Source organism: Cnephaeus nilssonii, assembly GCF_951640355.1.
Source record: "Cnephaeus nilssonii genome assembly, chromosome: 10".
Classification (NCBI taxonomy): Eukaryota; Metazoa; Chordata; class Mammalia; order Chiroptera; family Vespertilionidae; genus Cnephaeus; species Cnephaeus nilssonii.
In genome coordinates, this window is record NC_137081.1 from 59,810,088 (window position 1) to 59,833,397 (window position 23,310).

Sequence of the window (23,310 nt, forward strand, 5' to 3'; positions counted from 1 at the left end):
TTAAATTTTTATTTATTTATTTTTATTTTTTAAATATATTTTTATTGATTTCAGAGAGGAAGAAAGAGAGAGATAGAAACATCAATGATGAGAGAGAATCATTAATAGGCTGCCTCCTGCACGCCCCCACTGGGGTTTGAGCCCACAACCCAGGCATGTGCTCTTGACCGGAATCAAACTTGGGACCCTTCAGTTCGCAGGCCAATGCTCTATTCACTGAGCTAAACCAGCAAGAGTGATTTTACTTTTTTAAAAAGGGATGGCTCTATACTAAAATGATTCTTACCCTAATCACTCCAGATCTTATATAAAATTTATTTGTGTTCTGATAGTTGAAAATAAAGATTTTTTTTAAATTTGAACTAATGCTTACATGGTTTTCAGAATGCCTAAGTATCACATTTAGCCATTTTATTAGAGCATGGTGTATAAAACTAAATAATAAACGCAACATTATAAACAGCATATAAAATGCTCAAATTAAATTAATCAGAAGAATATGATTTTTGTGCTTTTTCAAATACAACAAAAATATACAAATATGGACAAAACTACCTATAAAATTATTTAGCCCTTAAGAAGGCACAAATGTAGTATTTGATGTTTTAACCATTTGCTGGGGACCAAAAACATCCATAATTGATAGTTATTTGTGGTTTTTTGAGAGAGACATTTGAAAAGCATAAAAGAGTGTACAAAATCACTCTTAGCTACTTATTTAGCTACCAAATGAACCTTCTGGCAACTCAGCCCCAGCATCTCAGTAAGGTGTCAGTTACTCTACTTTGGACTCATCTGATGTAATTCAGAAAGGAGAAAAAATTCAGATTTAGCATTATGATGTTAACAACACTACAATACTAACATAATATAACCAATTATATGTGGCGAACTTTATTTGCATTAACTATGATTTTGTTGTATATAGGAAAAGTAATTACATACCTAAAAGAAAAACTTCTATTTACATAGAAGTATGCCCTAGAACATACCTGTAAACTTAGAAATTTTCTAAAATCTCAGGATATAACTTTCTGAGTTCCAAGAGTTTGCTTTATAAGGGCTATATACTAGAATGACAAAACTATAAATATCTAATTTCATTAATCCATTTAAAGTTCCTTCAACTATCTAGAGCAGGGGTCCTCAAACTTTTTAAACAGGGGGCCAGTTCACTGTCCCTCAGACCATTGGAGGGCCAGACTATAGTTTAAAAAAAACTATGAACAAATTCCTATGCATACTGCACATATCTTATTTTGAAGTAAAAAAACAAAACGGCAAAAACACCCGCATGTGGCCCGCGGGCCGTAGTTTGAGGACGCCTGATCTAGAGCATAGCTTACAGTTAATCACATACAAGTTTAATTTTTCAACTTAATTTTTCATGCAGCATTATTATTTCCAAGTAATTATTTCCTCCATGGCCAATAACTGAGTATTCTAATTATAAACAGCAGCATAAATTGCTGGAGTCCATAATAAATAATTTTTAAAGGGTCAAAGAATCATACAAGCAATTTTTTACTTTTATGCTAGAATAGCAAAGCATATAGTTTTTCAAATCAAAGTGTAAGAGTCATATATGCTGGCAAGAAAATAATCTATTAAAGAGCATGTTTGCTCTATCTTTAGCAAGATAAAGCAAAGGAAAAGCAAACAAAAATCATCTCATGAAGAAAAAACCTGTTAGGCTGTGTGTTCTGCAATTATTTTCAAATAACATATTTTGCTATGCCATGGAAGAAAATAGTTCAGATTTCTCCTCATATGCATGCACAGTAAAATCTGGCTATGGCATAGTTATTCTGAACCACATACTTCTGGAACGGAAATAATCTGAATTAGATGAATTTCTGAGGTATTCTGAGATGTGTAAGATTATATAGCACATGTAAACTCACCCCTCTAATCTCACATCCGGTAGACTTCTGTTAAGGGCAATCAAATCACTGGCCATAAGGTTAAACTGATTGATTTTAAACAGTTCTTTCATTTTCTCCTGGTCATCTTTAGGAATCAGCACGGCCTTTCCCATTTCTCCTGGCCCTTCTTGGTTTCTTGAAATAACAGCTGTAAGATATACACAGGTGCACACATACATAAAAACATAGATAATGAACTGAATACTAGTAAATAGACTCTTGTGTTGGATTTGATTCCCAACTGTATTATTTATATACTGACAATAATACAATCATCAAATCTTTCACTGCTTACTTACAAACCATACACAACACTAAAGAAACAACCTATTTTAATTCATTAAGTCAATGCTGCATGTTGTCTTTCAAGTCTAGATATATAACATGACCCGGCTAATCAACACTTAATAATTATGTAATACAAAATATCAAAAGTAAAACCTTCTCTGACTTCTTTTTTAACATGCTTGTTAGATAGGGATGAAGTTGAGCATTGGGCAGATCAGGCTGCACAAAATAAGAGAACTTGTGAAAATATACCAACATTAATTTATTTTCAGATCCATTAAATGTTTGGTATTTCACATACCTACTACCATTATATCTTTGTAAAACCAGGAAAGATGGACAATACTTCATCCCCACAGCAATTTGAATCCATCCTGAAAACATTTTTAAATAAGTAAAAATAATTTTCACGGTGGTGACATATAATTGCAAAGGTCAAGGAACATTTGGAGACTCTGCGCTCTGTAACTGGGACCTCAAAGCAATATCCTGGACTTGACTGTTTTACTAAAAGGAATCAGTATTCAATACACAGGCCAATGTTCTTCCAATGTCCTCCAAGTAATCACTACTATAATGTCCCTTCTAGCTATGCAATACCTGTTTCAATATGTGTCTGTGTGTGTGGTGGTGGTGGTGGTGGGGGTGTGTGTGTACACATATGTCTATATGTACCTTAACATCCTATATAATCCTATATAATCAAAGGGTAATATGCAAATTGACCCTAAGGGTGGAATGACTGGGAACAATCAGTCACTATGACGCGCAAGGACCACCAGGGGGAAGACACGCAATGCGGAGCTGCCCCCTGGTGGTCAGTGTGCTTCCACTGGGGGAGCACTGCTCAGTCAGAAACCAGCTCATGGCTGGCCAGAGCAGCGGCGGTGGCGGGAGCCTCTCCCGCTTCCACTAGCACTAAGGATGTCTGACTAACGGCTTAGGCCCACTCCTTTAGTCGGACATCCCCCGAGGGCTCCCAGGCTGCTAGAGGGATGTTTGACTGCCAGCTTAGGCCCGATCCCCTGGGGAGCAGGCCTAAGCTGTCAGTCAGATATCCCCCAAGGGGTCCCGGACTATGAGAGGGTGCATGCCAGGCTGAGGGGACCCCCCCGAGGGCACAAATTTTTGTGTACCAGGCCTCTAGTATTAGTATAAAAAGTTTTCACTTTCACAGTCATCCTTATAAAACATTCTACACATCTATTAAAGCCAATGCCATCCTTATATACATTAAGAGGTTGTTTGGCACATGTTATAGTCATAAATGTTTCCTGGAAACAATTGGCCCAATTTATAAACTGTTTACTAAGGTAATAAAATCATGCTGAAATATGAAATTATTTCCTTCTGCATTAAAAATGAACTTCATGCCCTGGCCAGTATGGCTCAGCCGGTTGAATGTGTTTTCATGCACAAAAAGGACGCTGGTTCGATTTATGGTCAGGGCACATGCCCAGGTTCAATCTCTGGTCACAGAGATGCAGGAGGCAACCGATCCAAAAATGTTTCTCTCGCACTCTCCCCCTTCCTCTCTCTTTAAATCAATTTAAAAGTGAGCCTCCTCATTAAACATATAATAAATAGTCCCCAAATTGCAATGGCTGTAGTAATCACCTTAGTTTCTGCTTTGAATAGGAAATTTCACCATACCCCTACCTCTGCTTGCACTACCAAAACACAAACAAAACAAAAACCCAATACTTCTTTGGGGGGGAAAAAACTCATAAAATAAAAACCCCACTAATGTTCGCTTCAAAATGCTTTGGGAAGTCCTATGGAAGGGGACATCAAAACTAAAACAATGGTCCTGGCCAGTGTGGCTCAGTTGATTGAGCACTGCTCCAGGCACTGAAAGGTCCCCAGTTGATTCCCAGTCAGGGCACATATGTATGTTACAGGTTCCATCCTAGGTCTGTTGCCTGAAGGAGGCAACCAATTGAATATTTCTCTCTTTTCTCCCTCTCCTTTCTTCTCTCTCTATAAAAATCAATATAATATATTTTTTATTAAAGTGAAACAATGGGCATTTTAAAGAAGTCCCTTACATAACCCAACATTCATTATAAATTGTTCCTAAGATACACAATAAACTCAGCATTTGACATATCATCCCAGAAAAGATTAATCAAGTTTGCAAAAATACAAACACTTTGACCACACGCACACACACACACACACACACACACACACACACACACACACAAAAGAGCATTGCATTCATTGAATGTACATGTCACTGTGGAAATAGAAACATATTATTAAAACAATTCCCGAATATAATATTTTATTTATTACTAGAGGCCCGTTGCAGGAAGATTCCTGCAAGAACAGGGCTTCCGGCGGGCTTCACTCCCGCCACCACCACCTCTTCCACCCCCCTGCACTTTCCCTGCTGCCTCTGCCCCCCACTCCCCACCCCACGCTTTTCCTCCGCCGCGCCCCCACCCTCCACGCTTTCCCTCCCACCGCCACCGCTGCCCCACATTTTCCCTCCCGCCGCCGCCTGGTGCTTTCCCTTCCCTCCCGCTGTCTCTGCCCCCACCCCACGCTTTCCCTCCTGCAGCCACTGCCCCCCCCCCCCGCGCTTTCCCTCCCACCACCCCAGCCCTGTGTTTTCCCTTCTGCGGCCATCCCGCCCGCCACCGCCCACCGCCATCACCACTGCCCGCCCCGCCCGCATTTTCCCTCCCGCAGCTGCCTTGCTTTCTGCTTTCCCTCCCTCTTCCTTCTATGCTGTCTTCAGTCTTCACTCCTCCCTCCCTCAGCACATGCAAATTAACCACTATCTTTGCTGGGTTAATTTGCATACTTGCTCTGACTGGCTGTGGGCGTAGCAAAGGTACGGTCAATTAGCATTTTCTCTTTTTTTTTTTTTTTTTTTTTTTTTTTTCAATTTTTTAATTAAGGTATTATATGTGTACATATCTTACCATTGCCCTCCCCACACCCCCTCCCATATATGCCCCCACCCCCCAGAGTTTTGCATCCATTGGTTATGCTTATATGCATGCATACAAGTCCTTTGATTGATCTCTTATCTCCCCCACCTCTCCCTAACCTTCCCCTTGTAATTTGACAGTCTGTTTGATGCTTTACTGTCTCTGTATCTATCTTTTTGTTCAAGATTATAATGTTCTTTATTATCCATAAATGAGTGAGATCATGTGGTATTTTTCTTTCATTGACTGACTTATTTCACTTAACATAATGTTCTCCAATTCCTCCCAGGTTGCTGCAAATGATGAGAATTCCTTCTTTTTTATGGCAGCATAGTATTCCATTGTGTAGATGTACCACAGTTTTCTGATCCAGTCATCTGCTGACGGGCACCTAGGCTGTTTCCAAATCTTAGCTATGGTGAATTGTGCTGCTATGAACATAGGGGTGCATATATCCTTTCTAATTGGTGTTTCTAGTTTCTTCGGATATATTCCCAGGAGTGGGATTACTGGGTCAAATGGGAGTTCCATTTTCAGTTTTTTGAGGAAACTCCATACTGTTCTCCACAGTGGCTGCACCAGTCTGCAATCCCACCAGCAGTGCACGAGGGTTCCTTTTTCTCCGCATCCTCGCCAACACTTGTCGTTTGTTGATTTGTTGATGATAGCCATTCTGACAGGTGTGAGATGGTACCGCATTGTTGTTTTGATTTGCATCTCTCGGATAATTAGTGACGTTGAGCATGTTTTCATGTGTCTCTTGGCCTTCCTTCTGTCTTCTTTTGAAAAGATTCTATTTAGGTCTGTTGCCCATTTTTTTATTGGATCTTTTATCTTCCTTTTATTAAGTTGTATAAGCTGCCTGTAGATGTTGGAGATTAAACCTTTATCAGTGATGCCATTTGCAAATATGTTCTCCCATGCAGTGGGCCTTCTTGTTGTTTTGTTGATGGTTTCTTTTGCTGTGAAAAAGCTTTTTATTTTGATGTAGTCCCATTTGTTAATTTTCTCTTTAGCTTCCATTGCCCTAGGGGCAGTGTCAGTGAAGAATTTCTTTTGGCATATGTCTGACATTTTGCTGCCTGTGGATTGCTCTAGTATTTTTATGGTTTCCCGTCTTATGTTTAAGTCCTGTATCCATTTTGAGTTTATTTTTGTGTATGGCGTAAGTTGGTGATCAAGCTTCATTTTTTTGCATGTATCTGTCCAATTTTCCCAACACCATTTATTGAAGAGACTGTCTTTATTCCATTGTATGTTCATGCCTCCTTTGTCAAATATTAATTGAGCATAGTGGTTTGGGTCAATATCTGGATTCTCTATTCTGTTCCATTGATCTATATGTCTGTTCTTGTGCCAGTACCAGGCTGTTTTGAGAACAGTGGCTTTGTAATACAGCTTGAAATCTGGTATTGAGATCCCTCCTACTTTATTCTTCTTTCTCAGGATTGCTGTGGCTATTCGGGGTCTTTTTTTATTCCAGATGAATTTTTGGAGAGTTCTTTCAAGGTCTGTGAAATATGCCGTCGGTATTTTAATGGGGAGTGCATTGAATCTATAGATTGCTTTGGGTAGTATGGACATTTTAATGATGTTGATTCTACCAATCCATGAACATGGTATGTTCTTCCATCTGTTTACGTCTTCCTCTATCTCTTTTTTCAGTGTCCTGTAGTTTTCCGTGTATAGGTCTTTAACCTCCTTAGTTAAGTTTATTCCTAGGTATCTTAATTTTTTTGGTGCGATGGTAAATGGGATTGCCTTTTTAGTCTCTCTGTCTGTAAGTTCACTATTGGTGTATAGAAAGGCCATAGATTTCTTGGCGTTAATTTTGTATCCTGCTACATTGCCGAATTCATTTATTAAGTCTATTAGTTTTTTGACGGAGTCTTTCGGATTTTTTATGTACAATATCATGTCGTCTGCAAATAGAGACAGCTTTACTTGTTCTTTTCCAATTTGGATGCCTTTTATTTCTTCTTCTTGTCTAATTGCAATGGCTAATACTTCCAGTACTATGTCAAACAGGAGTGGTGAGAGTGGGCATCCCTGTCTTGTTCCTGTTCTTAGGGGAAATGTTTTTAGTTTTTGTCCATTGAGTATGATGTTTGCTGTGGGTTTATCATATATAGCTTTTATTATGTTGAGGTATGAGCCATCTATTCCCACCTTGTTGAGAGTTTTTATCAAGAAAGGGTGTTGGATTTTGTCAAATGCTTTTTCTGCATCAATTGATATGACTATGTGATTTTTATCTTTCAATTTGTTTATGTGATGTATCACGTTTATTGATTTGCGGATATTGTACCATCCTTGCATTCCTGGGATAAATCCTACTTGGTCATGGTGTATGATCTTTCTGATGTACTGCTGGAGCCGATTTGCTAGAATTTTGTTGAGGATTTTGGCATCTATGTTCATGAGGGATATTGGTCTGTAATTCTCTTTCATTGTGTTGTCTTTATCTGGTTTTGGTATTAGGGTGATGCTGGCTTCATAGAAGGAGCTTGGAAGTGTTCCTTCCACTTGAATTTTTTGGAATAGTCTGAGGAGGATAGGTTTTAGTTCTTCCTTGAATGTTTGGTAAAACTCTCCTGTGAAGCCATCAGGCCCCGGGCTTTTGTTTGTCGGAAGCTTTTTGATGACTGCTTCAATTTCGTCCATAGTTATTGGCCTATTGAGCTGTTTAGATTCTTCTTGATTGATTTTTGGAAGGTTATATTTTTCTAGGAATATGTCCATTTCCTCCAGGTTGTCCAGTTTGTTGGAATAGAGTTGTTCGTAGTATTTTGTAACAATCCTTTGTATCTCAGCGGGGTCTGTTGTTATTTCACCTCTTTCATTTCTGATTTTGTTTATTTGGGTCCTCTCTCTTTGCTTCTTGGTGAGCCTGGCTAGAGGTCCATCAATCTTGTTTATCCTTTCAAAGAACCAGCTCTTGGTTTTGTTGATCTTATGTATTGTTTCTTTGGTCTCTATGTCATTTATCTCCGCTCTGATCTTTGTTATTTCCTTCCTTCTGGTTACACTGGGCTTTTCTTGCTGCTCTTTTTCTAGCTCTTTGAGTTGTAGGGTTAAGTAATTTATTACCATTGTTTCTTGTTTTTTGCAATAGGCCTGTAGAGCTATGAACTTCCCTCTCAAGACTGCTTTCGCTGTGTCCCATAGATTTTGGATTGTTGTGTTTTCATTGTCATTTGTTGCCATGATGTTTTTTATTTCTTCCTTGATCTCTCTGGTGACCCAGTCCTTGTTTAATAGCATGCTGTTTAGTCTCCATGTGTTTGATTTCTTTGGATTGTATTTATTGTAGTTGATTTCCAGTTTTATGCCACTGTGATCTGAGAAGATGCTTGATATAATTTCTATCTTCTTGAATTTGAAGAGACTTTGCCTGTGACCCAGCATATGGTCTATCTTTGAAAATGACCCATGTGCACTTGAGAAGAATGTATATTCTGTGGCTTTGGGGTGAAATGTTCTGAAGATGTCAATTAATTCCATCTGGTCTAGTGAGTCATTTAGGATTGCTGTTTCTTTGCTGATTTTTTGTTTAGAGGATTTGTCCAGTGGTGATAGTGGGGTATTAAAGTCTCCTACTATGATTGTGTTGCTATTAATCTCTCCCTTGATATCCTCCAGGAGTTTTTTTATGTATTTGGGTGCTCCTATATTGGGAGCGTATATGTTTACCAGAATTATTTCTTCTTGTTGGATTTCTCCCTTTAGTATTATGAAGTGGCCTTCCTTATCTCTTGTTATGGCATTTACTTTGAGGTCTATTTTGTCAGATATAAGTATTGCTACCCCAGCTTTTTTTTCATTTCCATTTGCCTGAAAGATATTTTTCCATCCCTTCACTTTCAATCTGTGTGAGTCTCTTGTTCTGAGGTGGGTCTCTTGTAGACAGCATATATATGGGTCGTGTTTTTTTATCCATTCAGCTACTCGATGTCTTTTGATTGGAGCATTTAGTCCGTTTACATTTAAAGTTATTACTGAAAGGTATTTGTTTGCAGTCATATCTATTTTTGTGTCTGTATTCCTTCTTACCTGTTTATTTCTTCTTTTTACAGTATTCCCTTTAGCAATTCTTGCATTGCTGGTTTGGTGGTGATAAACTCCCTGAGGCTTTTTTTGTCTGCAAAGCTCCTGATTTCCCCTTCAATTTTGATTGATAGTCTTGCTGGATATAGTATTCTTGGATTCAGTCCTTTGCTTTGCAACACTTTGTATACCTCCTTCCATTCACTTCTAGCTTGTTGTGTTTCTGATGAGTAATCATTTGACAATCTGATGGGTGTTCCTTTGTAGGTAACTCTCTGTCTCTCTCTTGCCGCCTTTAGGATTCTCTCTTTATCATTTATATTTGCCATTGAAATTATGACATGTCTTGGCGTGGGTCTTTTGGGGTTGATCCTGCTTGGGACTCTCTTTACTTGCGTAACTTTTATCTTTCCCATATCCGGGAAGTTTTCTGTCATTATTTCTTCAAATAGATTTTCTAATCCCTGCTGCTCTTCTTGTCCTTCTGGCAGCCCTATTATACGCATGTTACTTCGTTTCATGTTGTCCCGAAGTTCCCTTAGGCTTTCCTCCTGCTTTTTAATTTTTTTCTCCAATTGCTGTTCAGCTTGAGCTTGTTTCTGTACCTGATCTTCTAACTCACTAATTCGGTCCTCTGCTTCTTGTAGTCTACTGTTGAAACTTTCCATGGTGTTTTTGATTGTAGCTATATCACTTTTCATTTCTTCCTGATTCTTGCATAAGTTGTTGATTTTCTCATCCATCCGATGTATAAATTCCATGACCATTACTCTGAATTCCTTTTCGGTCATGTTGCAAGCTTCATTTTCACTAATTTCCTTTCTTGGCGACTCCACATTTTCTTTCCTCTGTGAGTTATTTCGTTTCCCCATTCTGGCTATTACCAGAAAGCTTAAGCTTCTGTTTGCGTGGACCTGGGCCGTGTGCTGTGGGGACTTCGCTCCACCCTAGTTTCACTGAAGTGCTCTGACACTAGGACGTGTGGCTGTCTTTGGTTGGTGGGAACCAGACTTGCCCAGGATCAGTGTCCCCAGTGTTCTGTGTGGTCTCGTGTGCACATTTAGAATCAGGGGCCCTGTCTGCACCACACTGTTGGTATGTGCCGAGAATGAGATCCTTAGCATGTGCCAGGAGTCAGAGTTTCCCTGTGTCTGCACCAAGACTCGAGTGTCAAAGTCTCTGTTGCCTTGTGCGGTTTCTCGTTGAGAATCAGGGTCCCTGTGTGTGCACGCACCAACAATTGGGGTCGCTGGCTCTTAGTGTGAATGCGCTGTGAGTCAGGGATCCCAGGCAGCTGTGTCCTGCGTGCCAAATTCCCTGAAGTGGAGCTGCGTCCTGTGTGTGCTCTCTCTGCTGAGCCAAACCGGCTAGAGCGCACTTTCTTAAAAACCTGAAGGTGAGCCGGCTCAGTGCACTCTCCCAAAGTCCCAGAAGGGGGGCGGAGTCCGTCCTGCGCGCCAAATTCCCCAAAGGGAAGCCCCTCTGTGCTGGCTCTTAAGAGTCTCCGAAGGGGGAGCTGTGACCCGCGAGCCAAATTCCCCCAAATTCTCCGAAGGGGAGCCCTCTGTGCGCACTGACAGATTTCCCCGACGGGGAGCTGCTTCTGTCCCGTGCGCGAACGCGCGCCAAATTCCCTAAGAGGGAGCGCGTCCCTGCGCAAAGCTCGGCAGCTTGGGCCGGGGGCGGGTCTATCAGTTACTATGGCGCTGTCTGTGCGCGCTGTGCGCGCTCCTGTGAGCAGCTAGGGCGAAGGGCGCGTCTATCAGTTACTATGGCGCTTTCCGCGCGCTGTGGGCGCTCAGCAGCTTGGGGGAGGGGCAGGTCTATCAGTTACTATGGCGCTATCAGCGCCTGCGAGGCGGGGGATAGGCTCTTTGACTCACGGAAATCTGCCGGGAAGTCTGGATTCTTGTTGTTTGTTTGTCTGAAGCTGTGATAGCTGTTCTCTTTCCCGGTGGCTGCAGGGTCCTGGTTTGTGTCAGAAGCCAGGATCTGAGTCTCAGGCAGCTCTGTTTCTCAAGATGGCGTGGTCTCTGCGTCCGCACCAGCCGCCGAGAAGTGTCCGCTTTGTGCGCGGGGCTCCGCCGTCTAGGGCTGCCCTGTTCGGGAGCCCCTTGGAAGACCTGCAGAATCTAACTGACCCTATCTCATACACACACACACACCACACACATCTACACTCTCCTCTATGGGTTCCTCACTCACACTCTCTCTCTCCCTACCTTCCTGCCGGTCGCCATCTTTTCTTCTCTCCTCAGCATTTTCTCTTTTATTAGTGTAGATAAAGCTGCAAAAATTGTCTAAAATTCTCAAAATTTATTAACTAATATTAGTCACAGAAAATGTGAGGCGACTATTGGTCAGTTGGTTGTTATGAGTAAAGAAACTCATTCATAAAAGTCTACAATTAAAATTATTATAAAATAATATTAAATTAAGTATGCGCAGAAAAATGAATCACATCAAATACCTAAAGTATTTTAAGTCATCAAATTAAACCTGCTGTAATGTGCTGTTTTGTTGATGGTAGTTGTGTTGAATGTCTCTTCTTTTTTTTAGCCCTTATTCTGCATCATATCCAGCCTGCTAACTTCTATGTTATCTTAAGTTGCTAACTTCTATATTCACATCAAGCAAGCTCCCTTGTCCTTTAACTTTGGTTGGGAAGGTACTGACAGTATTAGGGGACAAAAGATTAATGATTTTGAGCTATTTATTTCCCTGTTCCTCTCTGTTGAGTCACTGAGGGTTGGCTCTCTCACTCACAATGATAATGTCATGGGGAATGTTCTATGACCAGTTAATAAAGTAAGAAACAATGCAAGACTACATTAAATAAGAATCTATCCTCTATGCTAGCAGCTACTTGAAGTCTAACTCAGGGGTGGCCCTGAAAGTCAGTGGGTGAAGGGAATCTGCCTACAAGGCAAAACTTCAGAGAGGAAATTTGACTGAATACTGTGTGAATGAGAAATAGCTTGGGGTAGTAATGGCTACACTAATCCATGAGCAGTAGCTAACAAGCTGGACAGCTGGTAAGAAATTTAAAGGAATAAGAATGAAAAATTAATGACAGAGAAGTCTGATAGGAGGGGTATGTGAATGCTCCCCTTGAAGAGGATGCAAAAATAGATATTAATGTCCCAGGTAATCTTCCAGAAAGGGCTTCCACTGCAGAGGAGCCTGCAATAATCAGATTGACAAAATTATCCCTCCCATAGCTGACAGTCAGTATGTTTTACAGTCTCTTTTTTTCAGTTATTCAATGGGCAGGAGAGGTACTAATAGACCAGGATAACTCAGAGGAAGAGTATGCATGGATTTGATGACATGAACTTCTCACCACAGTTGATATGATTATGGCCACCCAACCAGCCAATAGCAAGAGAAAACACAAAGGACACCATTCTTGATCAGCAGGTGAGAGGCTGATTCTATTGGACCCCTTTCATCACTGTGAGGAAAAAAATGTTTTCTTACAGCGGGGAAGAGATCTGGAATCTGTCTTCTCTGGCCACAGTTCTGTCAGTATCACCATTTGTAGACGTACAAAATCCTATTTTTCTTGGGTTTTGGCATAATCTCACTTCAGACCAGGGAAAATAATTTATGGCAAAGAAATGCGACCATGGGTTCACCCAAAATATCCCCTGGTCTCATGTCCTCAACGTCTATAAGCAGCTGACCTGTTGAAATAGAATATGCTAAAGACTGCTGAGCACCATTTGGGAGAAAAAACCTTGTGGATTACAAATATCCAAAGTGTGATATCATATCTTCTATAGATAGAATGAATAGGCCCAGTAATCCAAGAAGGAAGTGAGAGTGAAATCTCTTCAGCAAATAACTCATTGAAGCAATATTTGTTTTCTCTCTATATAACCTCAGGCTTTATACATAGAAGGGTTCTAGTTTCCATGTGAGCAATGCTTCCACTGGAGAACACAATCAGGCTCTGTTTAATTGGAAATTGAGTCTACCCTCTGGCCATTATGAGCTCCTTAAGCTGTTGAAAGTACTGGCAGAGAAAGGAACCACAATAATGGTTGAGGTGATGGATATTATTTACCAACAGGAAATTAGATTGCTGCCACACAACAGGGGCAAGCAGAACTATTTTTGGAACCTGGAGGGTGTTTTTTTTTTCCCTCTGGAGCACCTCACTTCTGTACTAGACTGAGTAATAGAAAAATGAGGCAACCCCATAAGGGCAAATCAATCAAAGGCTTATATCACAAGATCATACACCACCAGGTAAAGAATACTATACAAACTAGTTACTGATGGAGCATAGGATACACATTGCACAGATGTAGCTAAAAGAATGTATAATTATTGCCCTGCCAGTGTGCTCAGTTGTTGAGTGTCAACCTATGAACAAGGAGGTCATGGTTCAATTCCTGGTCAGGGCCCATGGTTCGATCCCCTGTCAGGGGTGTGCAGGAGGCAGCCAACCAATTCTCTCTCGTCATTGACGTTTCTATCTCTCTCCCTCTCCCTTCATTTCTGAAATCAATAAAAATATTTTTACAAGTATATAATTATCATCTAAGACCTCATGAACAGCCCACATAAATCATGAGACTACAGCAGCTATATTTCGTTATTTATGAACTCATTTCCCTACTTTTGTCTAGATTATTTTATCTGAAGAACAGTGAGGTTTGTGAACATTTTAGGTTTTGCTTGGGAATATGAGTAGACTGACCTCAACTCATAGGATATAGGAGTTGATGGAATTTGTGTATCCCTTGTAGTAGGGAGACCTATGTTTCATCTGGAAAAGAGTAGAAAGCTGAGGAGATGACTGGACTGCAGGAAATTTGTTCCTCCAAATCCAAACTCCACTCTTATCTTTCTCAAATAATTACCCAGGAATCTGACCTGTATGAACTACATCTGGACTTTCTTCTCTGATTTCAGATGGTTTTGGCCAATGGAGAAACCAGCAAGTATGTGGACAGTAGAACAAAAATAAAGCCAAGATATTGACTCCCTTGGTTTATCCTTATGTATTAGTCACAAACTGGCTCTGTCCCCAGACCAAAGGGTATGGTCTCTGTCAGATGGTTCTCTCCATAGAAGTATTTTTTTAGTAAGTTCATATAATTGCTTCCTCCTCTTCCATTTAAGGGGAGGGTGTAGTAATGACTTAACCCCAGATAACAACCATCCCTTCTTGTTTTTCCTAAATTCTGTAGACTCCTTTATAAATAGCCCTTATGTTATATTCTCAGCTACTTGGTTGAAGCATGGCATGTTTCCTGGTGATAAAAGAGTTTAGAAAGTATGTAGAAACCTTAGTAGATTCCTCACTTATATGACTAAGTTTACACTTAAACTACATTAATTAACACTTAATCCATCATTTTCTCTGGACTGAATTCTACTTTAACTCTCTAATATACTTTCTTAAAGGTCTTTTTTATTTTTTGTGTGTGTGTGTGTCATGTTCTTCCATCAGTTAAAAACATATAAGCATGTATCTGTAATAAATTAGGTTTATTCATTGGTGATTAATATAGATATTATAGCAAATCAAAAATAGAAAATTTAACCCTTTGCACTTGCTTGCTTTTTTCTCGATTCCTTTATTCTACTCGGGATTTAATTTTTTAAATACCCCAGATTTTACAAAGCGCGGCAGTAGAATAAAAAACTGGATTTTTTTTCATACAAACTTATTTATTTGGATTTTTTAATATTTCAAATTATTGATACATTCAATACAATTCGACATACGAGCTGCTACCGATGCTAACCATGTCGAGTCACACTCGACATCCGAGAGGAAAAGGTTTAAAATAAGGTAAAAATAAAGAAAAATTCTAATATTTTATTTTTCTACCCCAATGAAGTATCTTAGGCATCCTTGAGATTCATAGAGCACGTTTTGGAAATCACTGTAGATAAAGTGATAGCATGCATTTCTTTTCTTGTCTCAAGACATTTTGCTATCAAGAAAGGTTGATTTGTCATCATTGTTTGGTACTTGGTATGTAGGTCCTATTTTCATTTTTGTACTCACTTCTTGCTGCTGGGTATGGGGTTGACCTTCTTACTGATTTTCGATAATAGAACAATACCAAGCAAATGAGAAATTACTAGACAGAATTTCTTAGGAGGAAAACATGGAATAGGTTCAAATGGTAGGTGTGCTTTGCTACCTTCCCTGAGAATCACATTGTCACATGTTGCGGAATAAGGTATGCTAAGGTCTTGCATATATGTATTCATTCTGATGTGGAGTGATGAGTGGGGTTTTAGGGAAATAAAATACTGGAAAACGAAAGTTTAGAATAGTAGGACACAAAAAGTGGAATCATGAAGGTACAATATGCTTCTTTTATCTTAAATATTAATCAGCATGAATTGCTTAGAATCGTGCATTTCCAATCTCTATGATGCTGAAAATATGAGACTAATGAAGGTCTGTAGGGTTTACATTTCGAAATGATCAGATGCAATCATGACAGTAAGCTTGAATATTTCACATAAATTCACAAAAATGAATTTATATCAATTCTTCAAGTTAGCTGTCACAGAATAGGCTCGGATTTTCTATTACCTAAATATTATTTGATTTTTAAATCAGATCTTTGTCGGAAGCTCCAGTAATAATTTCAGGGTATCAAAATAAATGGATGTAAATTTGCTGCAAGAGGCAGCATAATGTGAAATGTAACATTTTGATAATTATTTTTTCGTGGAGAAAATCTCTGGTGGGAGGGGGAAAAAGTCCAGCGTTCTACCCAGACTAAAAGCTAACCTCAGCGATCACATATCTAATGACTACCTGTCTCCTACTGCCACCCCTTATGCTTATGTTTTGTTTGAGGCATTCCAACATTTTAATGGCCATCTGCATAAACCAGCTGCTGATCCTTGTATTTAAATCTTATTGTTCAGCATTAATTTATACTGAATTTTTAGTTTTCCACAGCCTCTGGGCCTTTTCTGTTAGTTAATAATAATAATAAAAATAACTAGGATACTAATAATATGCTTCATTTAATAGTCATAAGAATTAAATTGATTGTGCTGACCAAATAATGCAAATATGTCATTTAAATTTCAGAAATCCATCATAAATTGCCTTTGCCCTTTATAAAGTATCTAAACATTCTAGGAACTCAGTCATTCAAAACATGCAAGACCTAAGTCAATACTAATTTAATAAGCATCTACTTTCTGTGCCAAAAAAAATATAATTCTACAATATAAATGCTGACATAAAAATCAACACAATGCTTAACTGCCAGTAAGTACAAGCTATTTCTTAAAATTCATCAGATCTATATAAAATATTGTCAAATGTACCCTGGATTTTATTATCTAAACCTTTTTTTTAATAAGTGAATTTTTATTACATCATAAGGTCAAAGGCATACTATGGGGTAAATTACAGATTAAATTAGTGAACCAATATAAAATAACAGACAGTGCTCTAAGCATAAACATAAGCAATAACCTCTTCCTTTTTTCTTTATAGTTTCCTCTTACAATCCTTAACATCCCACCTGATTATATATAGTAAATATATCATATATATGTATGTATATGAAATATGTTTATATTTTGGCAAAAATTATATATACACACAAGATTTTTTGGTGGTAATTTTTTAACCATCCTATTGATACCTTTTTTTTTTATAATGTTTGATGATTTCATTTTCACCTTTTTATACTATATATGGAAGTGTTTAATTGTCATTATATAGGGTGGGCAAAAGTAGATTTACAGTTATAATACAAAAAATTATGCAATAATCAATACATAATAATACAAGAATAAACTGTTTCACTTATAACCATACACCTACTTTTGCTGTCCCCTGTATATGCATAATTAATTTAAATCCTGTACTACTTAAAACCTTTGTGGTTAAAATTTATTTTGGGAGATTCTGTACTCTGACTTGTTTTTCAAGGTAACTCTATATAAACCTTTGGAGGCCTTTTCCCCATGTATTTATTTTAACATGAAGAAAAAAAGCAGCTTACTCTTACATAGCCTTCCAATGTTTAGTAATAAATCCAGTATTCTATGGAATAAGTAGTAGCAGTCACTTTAGAAAACAGCTTTAAAATCTCTTATATTAGGAGTTAATGTCATCTAACAGGTAATTCCATAGCAATTTATGGTTAATAGCTCTTCATCATACTACTGGGAAGGAGCAACTAATTTAATATGCATCATTATATTGTTATATGTTCACGGTTATTTTATATTTATTCTTCTGTATTGCTGAAACAATTTGAATTATATTGCCTTTCTTATTTTATAGTACTCAGAAGTAAAAACACTTCAGTAATTTCAAAATTGGATTTGTTTGGTGAATTTAAGTGCAGTCATAAGATAACTGTTCTTTTAGAAGTGGACTTTAAGGTTGATTATTGATCAAATTTTAGTTAATCTTCCATCCCAGCACAGCAAACACATTCCACTATCCTTTAGATATTGTTTCCTTCCAGCTCTATTTCTTCACTCCAGCCTCTTTCTTCCTATGTACTGTGCTATTTTATGCACTCTCAAATATGAGACCAATTATATATATGCATTGTATGTTTTAGGGTATACTGATTTCCATTCATGAACACCCAGATACCTGCACATCTTATAAAATTATAGATTCACAATATCTCAAGATTGTACATTTAGGTGTTTTGTCTGAATGCACAAAAGTGCTTTAAATAGAAAATTATTTAGAGCCAGAGTATCTAGATCTCTTTACCTAATGGGGTTACAAAATAGAGTTTAGCTTGCAAGTCAGTATTGCAAATTTATCTCCTATGATAGTTTAAGAAGTTAAAATATGTGTCTCAGGAAAAATAGATGGGAAAATTGAGAAGGTAGAGTAATGCAGTAAAGTTCCTTTATATATTAAGCAGTGCACCCAACGGAACAGAGTCACATGATGGTAGCGACTTGTTACTGCCTTGCCTGTTCACTGACACAACGTGTTCTTCTCCCAGGGAAATAGAAACCCTCAGCTGGCTATTGTTGAAGAAAGGACATTATCTCCCATAAAAGAAAGAATTTGGGATCATTATGTGAAGGCTTCTGCCCTTATGAAAAAGTGTTCCCATGACTTTAAAGCAAGCTAAAACTGGAGGTCCAAGACTGAGTTATAAAGTTCAGTTTTCACTGTAATTATTTAGATAACTTCAATTTTGTTGTCATCTTTTCACCATGCAGATGAGAAAAGCAGATGGGAAAGATGGAACCAAACTTTGTTAAGTTTAACTGTGTAGGGTTCAGTATGATATATTTCCCCATGGGGTACAACTCAGGAATTCATTGATTAATAATAATTTTTCTTCTTAGAGTTTTCCATTTCTTTGTGTGTTTTTTCTCATCTAATGTGAATTATTCTAACCTTTTCTTTGTCCCATCAAATCCCAATGACATCCTGAGACATTTTGTAGCCTTTTTTTCCTACCTGAAAATTATCTAATTAATGCAGAATTCCTTTTTCAATTGTACAGTTATATTTCATGAAACAGTTTGAAGTTCAGTTTTTATGTATATTGCATGTTTAGTTATAATTATTCACATGTAGCTGAGCATTCATTCAACTCATAGTGTTGGGTATTAGAGAACTGTCTCTTTACATTCTATTCAGTTGAGTTCAACAAGCATTTATTGACTTCTATAATGCCAGGCTTCATTTGGGATACTTTGACATAGCCAGTGAAAAATACAGAAAAAACCCTACCCTAGCATTTCTTGCATCTTAGAATATACATTCCATAGTTCTGCCTCACCAACCAACAGTTTTCGTTTTCTTCTATGATATCCTTTCTTACATATTCCACTAGAAATTTTTCAATGAAAAATTGTGTTAACATTTAATAAAAACAATAATAAAACAGGTAACACTTAAGCTGTGCTCATGTGCTAGGCACTGTTTAAGCATGTTACATATATTAATTCATGTAATCTGCATAATAAGTCTATGGGGTGGGCACGATTTATCCCATTATGTGAAAGGAGAAACACAGAAATAGAAAAAAAAAGTTTAAATAACTTCTAAGCTTGCCCAAATAACAAGTGAAGCCCTGATCAAACCCAGGCAGCTTAACTTCAGAATTTGTGCTGCTTACCGATAGATATATCGTACCTGTCTAAATCTCTCCAGAAAGGTTTATATAGCATTCCATTTAATATGTTTACTTTAATTACCTGTTCAATAGCAAACTAAAACTCAATTCATGATCTCTGATCTAGCTGAAACTATACTGTATATTGAAAGTCAATTTAAAGGCATCAAATAATTCTCAGAGCATAGTATCTCTTTTTTATGATTTGCTCATTTATATCCTACCTGAGAAATATCTACTTGCACTAATCACTGAATTTTCTCCTATTATTTTCTGTGTAATTTGTATAGTTATACTTACTACATATAGCTTTACAATCCATTTCAAAATAATTTTTAATAAATAAATGTTTAGATAAAAGTTCATTTTTTATGTCTACATATGGATAGCCAAATGTTTTAGCACCTCTCGATGGAAATACTGTCCTGTCAAGGTTGCTTAAAATTAGTTGACCAATAACTGTTTGTCTAAAGTAATAACAGAAATAAGCATATAGAAAAATGAAATTTAACAAAACCTTATTTTTAAAATATTTATAAGGAACTTTGACATAAAAGAAGTATCATAAGTATAGGATGGAGAAATTGGTAATTCTCTGTTAAACTTATTTGTGCAATATGTTAAATAGTATAACATTTGAAAGTATAACTAGATTATCTTAAAATGCATATTGTAAATTCTAGAGCAACCACAAAATTTTAACTTAGGAAGTTAATTTATGTTGTAAGAAAAGATAACATCATAAAATCTCAATTATATAAAGAGAAGGCAAAAAAAGTAAAAAAAAAAGGTTCAAGAACAATTGCAATGAATAGAAAATATTTATAAACACAGCAGATATTAATCCAACTGTACCAATAACCATTTTAAATGTAAATGCTCTACATACTCTAAGTAAAGTTAGGTTGTCAGAGTAGGTAAAAAAATCTATATTGTCTACAGGAAACTCATTTTAAATATAAAGACTTAGGTAGGTTAAAACTAAAGGAATGGAGAAATATAGATCATGCTAACAGAATTCAAGAAAAAGTTGGATTAGCTATACTGACTTCAGACAAAGTATACTTCCCAGCAAGGAAATTATTGCGAATAAAAAATGGTTTTCACATAATGATATAGTGGGGAAATCATCATAAATAAATAATAGTCTTCAACATGTATGCACCTAACAAAAGAACATAAAAATAAATGAGTCAAAAATCTGATAGAACTACATGAAGAACTAGACAAATCCACTATATAATTGAAGATTTTCACACCCCGCTTGTAATAATCGAGAAATTTAGCAGGCAGAAAATCACTAAGGATATAGAAGACCTGAACAGTCCAATGAATCAGCTTGATTAATTGATATTTATAGAATACTCCATCTAATAACAAACAACAGAAAACACATTCTTTTCAGGCTCACATAGCAGATTTAACAGGACAGATCACATTCTGAGACATTAAAAAATGTAAAGAATAAAAACCATACAATGCATGTTTTCAGACCACAAGGGAATTAATTGAACAGTACTTTATTCTATTTTTGTAATCTTTCCATGTATTTATTTACTTTATTCCTTTCTAATCATAAAGTGACTTCACTTTGTTTGATGATCTACTCAGCAAGTAATTATTGAGGGTGTTGTGTGTGTTTTTTTGTTTGTTTGTTTGTTTGTTTTCTTTTTTCTTTTTTTTTAAAATATATTTTATTGATTTTTTACAGAGAGGAAGAGAGAGGGATAGAGAGTTAGAAACATCGATGAGAGAGAAACATCGATCAGCTGCCTCTTGCACACCCCCCACCGGGGATGTGCCCGCAACCAAGGTACATGCCCTTGACCGGAATCAAACCTGGGACCCTTCAGTCCGCAGGCCGACGCTCTATCCACTGAGCCAAACCGGTTTCGGCTGTGTGTTTTTTTTTAATTTGACATGCACATATTAGATAAGAAAACTATGAAATTGCTTAGATGTAACTCTCCGGCTGGAAGTGGCTTCACTTTGACACCTCCTAGATACACAAGTTTTCATGCTTCCAATTGTCTGGCTCATTTGTTCCTTTCATATCGGATATCAAGGCCTACCACATTATTTGTGCACTGAAGCGGGAGCGTGAGGGCTGAAGGAGGCTTCAGGGACTCCCAGAGGCTCCAACATTCTCTGCCTTGGTTTATCACTTGTGAATTCCTTGCCTCATCAATTAGCCAAGAATATACCCCAGTTAATTTTTATAAATACACTTTTGAGCTGTGTTGTACAATATGGTAGCCACTAACCACAAGTGGCTATATAATTTAAATTAATTAAATAAAATAGAAATTTAATCTCTCAGGTGCACTAGTCACATTTCAGGTATTCAAGATTCACACAGAACTAGTGGCTACTATACTGGGCAGTGAGAGTTTTAAAACATTCTACCATTGCAGAGAAGTCTGTGGGACAGCATTTGTTAGATTCTCTAAACTGGTCCAAACCAGCTTTTGTTATACTGTCAAAGTTCCTTATAAGTATTTTAAAATAAAGTTTTGTTAATCTCCCTATTTTATTTCTAAGCAAATATCAAATAATTTTACTAGACATAATTAAGGAAGAATATGACTACTGTAATATTTGATGAAAGATCAACATGAAATAATTAAGTTTCAAATTTCAGACCACCTAAAGAGAGGTTTCAATAATTTATGAACTATGGGAGAATAGAGACTTTTCTAGTCTCTGTTGTTTCCTAACAAAACCTAGTATAATGCTTTGAACAGAGTAAGCACTCAATAAAGCTTTGCTGCAACAATTATATAGTATTAATTTGAATGAAAAAAATGTTTAAACAGCAAATCCCCTATGAAAACAATGCCTTATTACAATTGCAAGCAACTTAGCATGCATTCTGCTATTTGTTTAAATTCATCAAAATGAATTAAAAATTAAGTTTATTAATTTACAAAATTATTTTCTTACTTATCTTGCTGATAATGGATATGTCCTCCCAAAGTACCCTGTGTCACACTGGGTAGGTCTACTTGACTCTGAGCCATTTGGTTCCCATACTAAACTATGCCTTTGAATTTAATCTTTATCATTAATAAAAGTACTGGAACTGATAACATTTTTTCATAATTTTTCATTTGTTTAGAACCCATGTAAAGAAGAGGGTTGCTATTTACTGGTATTCCTCACAGTTATTGCCACCAAAGAGTTAATAACTATACTACTAATTTTAGATTTGTTCTGGAGGCAATGAGAAATTATTAGTAGTATTTGAACTACATGGTATAAGCATAGAATGTTATAATTAATCAGTGGTAGCAAAAGGAATAGTTGTTTATAATAAAACTAGAGGCCCGGTGCACAAATTCATGCATGGCTGGGGTTCCTCAGCCTGGCCGGTGATGGGGACCAATTGAGGCCATCTTCCCCAGTCCCATTCGAGGCTGATCTGGGCCAGCTGGTGTGGGGAGTGGGGGGAGACTGTGGGAGGCTGGCCATCCACAGAAGGTTGGCTGTGGGAGCGCACTGTCCACCAGGGGGCAGCTCTTGCATTGAGTGTCAGTGCGAATCATATATACTGGACAGTTGTCTGGTCGTAAAGGTCACTTAGGCTTTTATATAGAGATACATATATAGATGAGAAGCAAGAATATCAGCTGAGAAAATATTGTAAGAGATGATCAATATATACAAGTTTGTTTCTGAGTCTCTGTATATATAAAAGATAAGAAATGCTGAGACATACTTCGTTATTTTTAACTGAGACTGAGATTAGTATTAGCCATTTCAATTTCATTGCCAACTGCCAGTTGAAAAAAATGACATGCCTCTTATGAACTTCTCTGGTTTATAACAATAATATTAACCTTTTGTCTCCACTCTATTAATTATGTTAGTTGGGTATGTTCCAGATCCAGAAGCCAGAAAGAAAATATGTACCTAACACTAGGAATAGGGTTAGTGGGGATAAAAATATATCCAAAACTTGTGATTTTATTCTCTTTCAATATGCCACATTAATTACACTGG

At 37.4% G+C, this 23,310-nt stretch overlaps 1 protein-coding gene across 4 annotated transcripts in view; it reads right to left on the minus strand.

Annotated features, from left to right (window-relative positions):
* Nucleotides 1-23,310, minus strand: part of GALNT13 (polypeptide N-acetylgalactosaminyltransferase 13) — a 504,499-nt gene that overhangs the window by 294,752 nt on the left and 186,437 nt on the right. For all 4 annotated transcript variants that reach the window (XM_079782941.1, XM_079782940.1, XM_079782939.1 and 1 more), the window contains exon 4: nt 1,905-2,073. In XM_079782941.1, the coding sequence (XP_079639067.1) occupies nt 1,905-2,073 (169 nt within the window). The remainder of the gene's footprint in view (nt 1-1,904; nt 2,074-23,310) is intronic.